The sequence below is a fragment of the Pan paniscus genome, chromosome 19 (assembly GCF_029289425.2).
Source record: "Pan paniscus chromosome 19, NHGRI_mPanPan1-v2.0_pri, whole genome shotgun sequence".
Lineage (NCBI taxonomy): Eukaryota > Metazoa > Chordata > Mammalia > Primates > Hominidae > Pan > Pan paniscus.
The window spans coordinates 20,259,077-20,267,010 of NC_073268.2; the positions used below are offsets into that span (position 1 = coordinate 20,259,077).

General features: G+C 41.5%; 1 protein-coding gene across 1 annotated transcript; it reads right to left on the reverse strand.

Annotated features, from left to right (window-relative positions):
• Positions 1-2,283: 2,283 nt before the first annotated feature.
• LOC134729495 (single-pass membrane and coiled-coil domain-containing protein 4-like) lies at positions 2,284-7,087 on the reverse strand. The gene has a single exon (XM_063598995.1). The coding sequence runs from the start codon at positions 6,883-6,885 to the stop codon at positions 6,706-6,708; it is 180 nt and encodes a 59-aa protein (XP_063455065.1). The 5' UTR covers positions 6,886-7,087; the 3' UTR covers positions 2,284-6,705.
• Between the last annotated feature and the right edge of the window lie 847 nt (positions 7,088-7,934).

The window sequence follows — 7,934 nt, forward strand, 5'->3', positions numbered from 1 at the left end:
TACATATAGATAGATATAAATAGATATAGACAGATCTATCTCTGTATATCTATCTATATATATCTATATATATAGACAGGGAGATATATCTATAGATCTATAAATATCTATATATCCCTGTATAGATCTATATATAGTAATCTATGGTAATCTGAAATTACTATATATATGTATTACTGTATGTGTGTGTGTATATATATATGTATACACACACACACACACACACACACACACAGATTGAGAGAGAGAGATGGGATCTTGCTCTGCTGCCCAGGGTGGACTGGTAGACCACAGTGGCATGATCATAGCTTACTGAATACTCAAACTCCTGGCTTCAAGTGATCTTCCCCACTCAGCCTCCCAAAGTGCTGGGATTACAGGCACCACACCCAGTCTCTTTTTCTTTCTTTAAAAAAAAATATATATATATATATATTTTTTTTTTGTAGAAACAGGGTCTTTCTGTGTTGCCCAGGCTGGTCTTGAACTTCTGGCCTCAAGCAGTCCTCCCAAAGTGCTGGAATTACAGGTGTGAGACATTGCACTCAGCCTTTTTGTTTTGTTTTCTTTCTTCTTCTTCTTTTTCTTCTTTTTTTTTTTTTTTAGAAAGCCAGTTGGATACAGTGGCATGCTCCTGTAGTCCCAGCTAGTCCGGAGCCTGTAGTGGGAGGATCCCTTAAGCCGAGGAGTTTGAGGCTGCAGTGCGCTGTGATCATGACGCTGCACTCCATGCTGGAGTGCATGAGAGATGAGAGACCCCATCTCTCAAAAAAAATTTTTTTTTAAAAAAGATGGCTATCCTAGAGGATGTGAATTGGTATCTCATTGTGGTTTTGACTTACATTTCCCTAATGACTAATGATGTTGACCATCTTTTCATGTGCTTATTGGTATATCTTCTTTGGAGAAATACCTATTTAAGTTCTTGGCTCATTTTTTGAAGTCATACTGTCTTGTCGTGTATTAATATGGTTTGTCGTAGAAATAAAAATTACTGGCAAATTTAACACTCCATTGAATTCAAGTGAATACATTAACAAAGAAAACATTTTGGTTATGAACAGAGTAAGTATATAATATGCAGTTAGTTCTTTCAGTTCTTTCATTCTCTTTTGGAAGATCTCATTTTCAACGTGTGTGTTGAGGGTTGGGTGGGGTTGGTTTCCCAGTCTTACTCAGACATATATACAAACCTCAGATTAAAGCGAGAAAGAGTTAGGAATACTCAAATAATTGTTTTATGTCTTCTCTGCCTTGATCTGAACTTAAAATTTTGTGGAGGGAGAGACTATTGACCCTCTTTCTCCATTTATTGTTTCTATACAGGGACAATGACGAAAGACATGTTTATACAATAAGATTAATTACATTTCAGTAACTTTGATCCAATTCAGAATGATGCTGCCCTCAAGTAAAAAAAACTTTTTCTTTTTCTTTTCTTTTTTCTTTTTTTTTTTTTTTGGAGTCTCACTCTGTTGCCCAGGCTGGAGTGCAATGGTACGATCTCGGCTCACTGCAACTTCCATCTCCCGGATTCAAGCAATTCTCGTGCCTCAGGCTTCTGAGTAGCTGGGATTACAGGCACACACCACCAGGCCCGGCTAATTTTTCTATTTTTAGTAGAGACGGGGTTTCACCATGTTGGCCAGGCTGGTCTTGAACTCCTGACCTTGTGATCCGCCTGCCTCGGCTTCCCAAGTAAAAAACTTTTTTTTCCACTTACTATTTTGGGGATATTTAAGTGAATCTGAAATTACTATTGGATTTTTTTTTCTCTTGAAACAGAGTTTTGCTCTTGTTGCCCAGGCTGGAGTGCAATGGTGCAATCTCGGCTTGCAGCAACCTCCACCTCCCAGGTTCAAGTGATTCTCCTACCTCAGCCTCCCAAGTAGCTGGGATTACAGGCGCCCGCCACCACGCCCAGCTAATTTTTGTATTTTTACGGAGACAGGGTTTCACCATGTTGGCCATGCTGTTTTCACCATGTTGGCCAGGCTGTTTTCGAACTCCTGACCTCAGATGATCCATCTGCCTCCCAAAATGCTGGGATTACAGACGTGAGCCACCTCACCCGGCCCTACTATTGGATTTTTAAAGAAAGATATTTAAGAACATTCTTTGCTAGAACTGAGGACAATTTAAACTTATTCCATTCAAGAAAACTTAGTGCAGAATGCAGACTTTCTCTTTCAAGTATATGTAAAAGTTAACTTCTTTTTTTTTCCACCTCTGGAAGACAATGTACAATGTAGTACTCTTCAGATACACTAATGAGACCCTTTTTATACTTTAACAGGGACGTAAACATTTCCTTTTGTAACAAAAATAAATTATGGGTTTCATTTTAAAAAGCCTATCCCCAAGAAATGTTTTGAGTGTTAATCTAAGTAAGATTTCATTATTCTCATAAGTAAAACTTTGAGTTCAAATAAAGTATTTTTTTTTTTTTGAAAATTGAAGGTATATGTAGGGGCTCAACCTAAATGCCAGGGAATTAACCCTCCATAGGAAGCAATCATATAATTCTAAGTCAGTATATAATTGAATTGATGTAGGATTTTTAAGTATTCTCTCAACTATATTAAACGAATTGTTTTTCCAGTTTTCTAGTGGTCCAAAAACTCAAATAGGCTGCAAATCTGCTGTGATTCAAACCGTGCAATTCCTCACAGGCATCTCTGACTTGAGGGACTAAGTTCCTGTAATTATGTGTCCTGAAATTAACTGGGTTGCCAGATAGGTTTTCTCAACCTTTAATAGCTTGTTGGAAGCCTTACAGAATGCTCTTTATTAGAAATATTTGGAACTACTTCCCCCTTTTTGGATACTCAAATTAGTGTTTTTCTAGTTCTGTGGCATAATTTGTATAGCTGCTTCCTTTGTAGAAAGTAAGCTTATGTTCTGCTTTTCCCCTTCTGGTTGGCTGGAGTGCTAGGTCACTCTTATCTGTGCTCTAGGAAACTTTTAGATTTCTACTTAGCTTAGGATGACACCCTGAAAGATTTAGGGTCTGCTTCTGTTTGGGTTAGGGGGTAGACACTTGAATTCATTGGTCTTTTTTTTGGCTCACTGCAGCCTTGACCTCCAGCACTCAAGGGATCCTCCCACTTCAGCCTCTAGAGTAGCTGCAACTATAGGTGCGTGCCACTATGCTCACTAATTTTGTGTATTTATTGTAGAGACAAGGTCTTACTGTATTCCTAGGCTGGTCTCGGACTCCTGGACTCAAGGGATCTTCCTTCTTCAGCCTCCCAAAGTGCTGGGGTAACAGGCATGAGCCACCATGCCCGGCCAAATAGATTGGTTTTTATCAAAGATGCTGTAATATTAATATGCATCTTCCTGCTATCCCTTCAAAAGTGAGAATTAATGTTGTTTTCTTTTCTTTTCTTTTTTTGAGATGGAGTCTCTCTGTGTCACCCAGGCTGGAGTGCAGTGGTGCGATCTTAGCCCACCACAACCTCTGCCTCCCAGGTTCAAGCAATTCTCCTGCCTCAGCCTTCCGAGTAGCTGGGATTATGGGTATGCACCACCACACTCAGCTAATTTTGTATTTTTAGTAGAGATGGGGTTTCTCCATGTTGGTCAAGCTGGTCTTGAACTTCCAACCTCAGGTGATCCGCCTGCCTCGGCCTCCCAAAGTTCTGGGATTACAGGTGTGAGCCACTGCGCCCAGCCCAAAAAAGACTTTATTTTTTAGAGCAGTTTCAGGTTCATGGCAAAATTGAGAGGGAAGTACAAAGAGTTCTCATATACAGATTTGCTGCTCCTTCACAGATGCAGCCTCCCCCAATATCAGCATCCTGCACTAGAATGGTACATATGTTATCATCAATGAACCTATGTTGACATATCATTATCAATCAAAGTCCATAGTTTACTTTAGGATCCACTCTTGGTGGTGTACTTTCTATGGGTCTAGAACAGTATATAGTGACATGTATCCACCATTTTGGTATCATACAGAATAGTTTCACTACCCTAAAAATCCTCTATGCTCTGCCTCTTCATTCCTCCCCCCCGCTCAACCCCTGGCAACCACTGATTTTTTTTTTTCTATCTCCATAGTTTTGCCTTTTACAGAATGTCATAGAATTGGAATCATACCATATGTAGACTTTTCAGATTGGCTTCTTTTACTTAGTAATATGCATTTAGGGTTCCTCCATGTATTTTCATGGCTTGATAGCTCATTTCTTTTTAGCACTGAATAATATTTCATTGGATGTACCACAGTTTATCTATTCACCTACTGAAGGACATCTTTCAGTTTTGGCAATTATGACTAAAACTGCTATAAACACCAGTGTGCAAGTTTTTGTGTGGACATAGTTTACAACTCATTTGGGTAATACCCAAGAGCACAATTGCTGGATCATATGGTAAGGGTATATTTAGTTTTGTAAGAAACTGCCAAATTATCTTCCAAAGTGTCTATACTATTTTGCATTCCTACCAGCAATGAATGAGAGTTCCTGTTGTTCCACATCCTTGCCAGTATTTGGAATTGTCAGTATTTTGGATTTTAGCCATTCTTTTTCTTTTTTCTTTTTTTTTTTTTTTGAGGTGGAGTCTCTCTCTGTCACCCAGGCTGGAGTGCAGTGGCACGATCTCAGCTCACTGCAACCTCCGCCTCCTGGGTTCAAGCGATTCTCCTGCCTCATCCTCCCAAGTAGCTGGGATTACAGGTGCATGTTACCACGCCCAATTAATTTTTTTTTGTATTTTTAGTACAGACGGAGTTTCACCATGTTGGACAGGGTATTTTCAAACTCCTGACCTCAGATGATCTGCTCACCTTGGCCTCCCAAAGTTCTGGGATTATAGGCGTGAGCTACCATGCCTGGCCTAGCCATTGTAATAGATGTGTAGTGGTATCTCATTGTTTAGTGCTTTTTTTTTTTTTTTACAGGGTCTTGCTCTGTCACCTAGGCTGGAGTGCATTGGTGTGATCACAGCTCACTGGAGCCTCGACCTCCTGGGATCAAGCGATTCTCTCACCTAAACCTTTAAAGTAACTGGGACTAGTCATTATCATGCTTTGTTGATTTTTAGGTTTTTTTTTTTTTTTTTTTTTGTAGAGAGGGAGTTTCCCTGTGTTGCCCAGTTTGGTCTCAAACTCCTGGGCTCAAGTGATCCTTCCACCTTGGCCTCCCAAGGTACTGGGATTACAGGCATGAATGAGCCATCTTGCTTGGCCTAGTTCTTTTTTTTTTTTTTTTTTTTTGAGAGGGAGTCTCACTCTGTCACCCAGGCTGGAGTGCCGTGGCACGATCTCAGCTCACTGCAGCCTGCTTCTCCCAGGTTCAAGCAATTCTCCTGCTTCAGCCTCCCGAGTAGCTGGGATTACAGGCATGTACCACCACACCCATCTAATTTTTGTATTTTTAGTAGAGATGGGGTTTTCACCATGTTGGCTAGGCTGGTCTCATACTCCTGACCTTAAATGATCCACCTGCCTTGGCCTCCCAAAGTGCTGGGATTACAGGCGTGAGCCACCACGCCCGGACTTTTTTTTTTTTTTTTAAACCACTTTATTTTATATATCCCTGGCTCCTAATTGCTTTTCTACTTTTTCTTACTGCTCCAGCTTCTAGATAAGTGGTTCTCAAAGTGTGGTCCTTCAACCAACAGCATCATCACCACCCAGGAACTTATTAGAAATGGAAGTTATTGCACCCTGCCAAAACCAGAAACTGCGGATGGGTCCCAGCAATCTTTATTTTAACGACTGTTAAAATCAGAATCAAGTGATTCTGATGCAAACTTAAGTTTGAAAACATTGTTCTATTAAAAGTAATGGCAAAAACCGCAATTACTTTTGCACCAACCTAAGAGCTCTGCACTGTTCAATATGGTAGCCTCTAACTATTGAATTTTTTAATGCTATTATCTCCTTTATTCAAAAATAAATATTTCACTTTGATTCAACATATTTCAAATCACATTAAGCACAGAGAGGAAATACATTCCCTTTGGAGATTGTGAACACGTGTTGGAAAGAGGCATGATCCAAATAATGGGGATGAGGTGAGTGTGGATTCCAGCTGCTTCCTGACCCAGAAGTTCTGCCCCTCTTCAGGTGGAGCTACTTATCGATTTTTAGGCGAGAAAAAGACACACACACACACACACACACACACACACACACTGCTTTGAACTCTGAAAGGCATATGAGTGGACCGTAAGGTATATGGCACGTTCACTGATAAAACATCCCCTACTCCCTCCCAAGAAAAGCAGAGACACTTTAATCAAGTCAAAGGCCAGAGAAGGGCCTGGTGCGGTGGCTCACGCCTGTATCCCAGCACTTTGGGAGGCCGAGGCGGGTGAATCCCGAGGTCAGGAGTTTGAGACCAGCCTGACTCATATGGTGAAACCCTGTCTCTACTAAAAATACGAAAATTAGCTGGGCGTGGTGGCATGTGCCTGTAATCCCAGCTACTCGTGAGGTTGAGGCAGGAGAATCGCTTGAACCCAGGAGGCAGAGGTTGCAGTGAGCTGAGACTGCACCATTGCGCTCCAGTCTGGGTGACTGAGTGAGACTCTGTCTCAAAAAAGAAAAAAAAAAAGCAGCGAAGACAGGGTGCTCCTGCTTATAGCTCAGCAGCATGAACATCTCTGAATATGAAAGCCATTTTTCATTTGCTTCTACCTCCTGTGCCTCCTTTCCCTGCCGACTGGGTCCATGGATGCCCGCGGTGCTCACTTGGTGATGGTGGGGCGTGTGGCTGCATACACAAACACCACAATCAGCAGCATGACCGTGGCCAGCGTGGGCAGCACCACCGTGGTGATCTGCTGCCGGGCCTCCTGCATGGCTTGCTTCTGCTCCTCCTTGTCCTTCCATGTCTCCTTCCTGGGCTTCCCTTTGAGCTGCCTCATCTTTCCTAGAAGATGCTGGGAGGCTGTGTCCAGAGGGATTCCAAAAAGGGCCACAATCCTCTTGTCAAGGCTGGAACCTCCTTTTCTTCAACTTGATTCAATAATTTCAGCAAACTGATTTCCAGTACAGGTGACTTGACTTATTTGTTGTAACAGATCATGTCTTCAACATGCAACACTCTCAGATGGTGCAGCTGGGAAAATGGACAACATCTTTACTGATCTTTAGCAGTCTGTAACTATTGAATTCTTATAATATATTTAGAATGAACCGAGATGGGCTATAAGTGTTAAGATACATCCTGGATTTCAAAGGCTTAATATGAAAACAGAGAAAGTAAAATATCTCACTGGTAATTTACATATTGATAGCATTAAAATCATATTTTTCATATACTGGGTTAAATAAAATATCAATTTTACCCTTTTAAAAGTTTTTACATGAGATTACTAGAAAATTTTAAATTACATATATGGCTCTCATTATATTTCTTTTTCTTTTTATTTTTTTAGAGATGGGTCTCACTATGTTGCCTAGGCTACATCTAACTCCCAGGCTGAAGCAAATCCTCCCACCTCAGCCTCGCAAGTAACTCGGACTGCAGGCATGTTCCACTGTGCCTGGCTTCAGCTCTTATATTTCACACCATTCTCCTGCCTCAGCCTCCCGAGTAGCTGGGACTACAGGCGCCCACCACCACGCCTGCCTAATTTTTTTGTATTTTTAGTAGAGATGGGGTTTCACCATGTTAGCCAGGATGGTCTCGATCTCCTGACCTCATGACCTGCCTGCCTCAGCCTCCCAAAGTGCTGGGATTACAGGCATGAGCCACCGTGCCCGGCTTTCTTTTCTAAGAGACAGAGTCTCACTCTGTTACCCAGGCTGGAGTGTAATAGTGGATGTAATAGCTCACTACATGCTTGAACTCCTGAGCTCAAGCAATCCTCTTCCAGCCTCATTCTCCCCAGTAGCTAGGACTACAGGTGCACACCACCATGCCCAGCTGATTTTTAAATTTTTTTTGTAGAGATGATCTCTTGCCATGTTA

Bases quoted from the DNA above. Each gene is read 5' to 3' on its own strand.
- LOC134729495 (XM_063598995.1), bottom strand. From the start codon at position 6,885: ATGAGGCAGCTCAAAGGGAAGCCCAGGAAGGAGACATGGAAGGACAAG.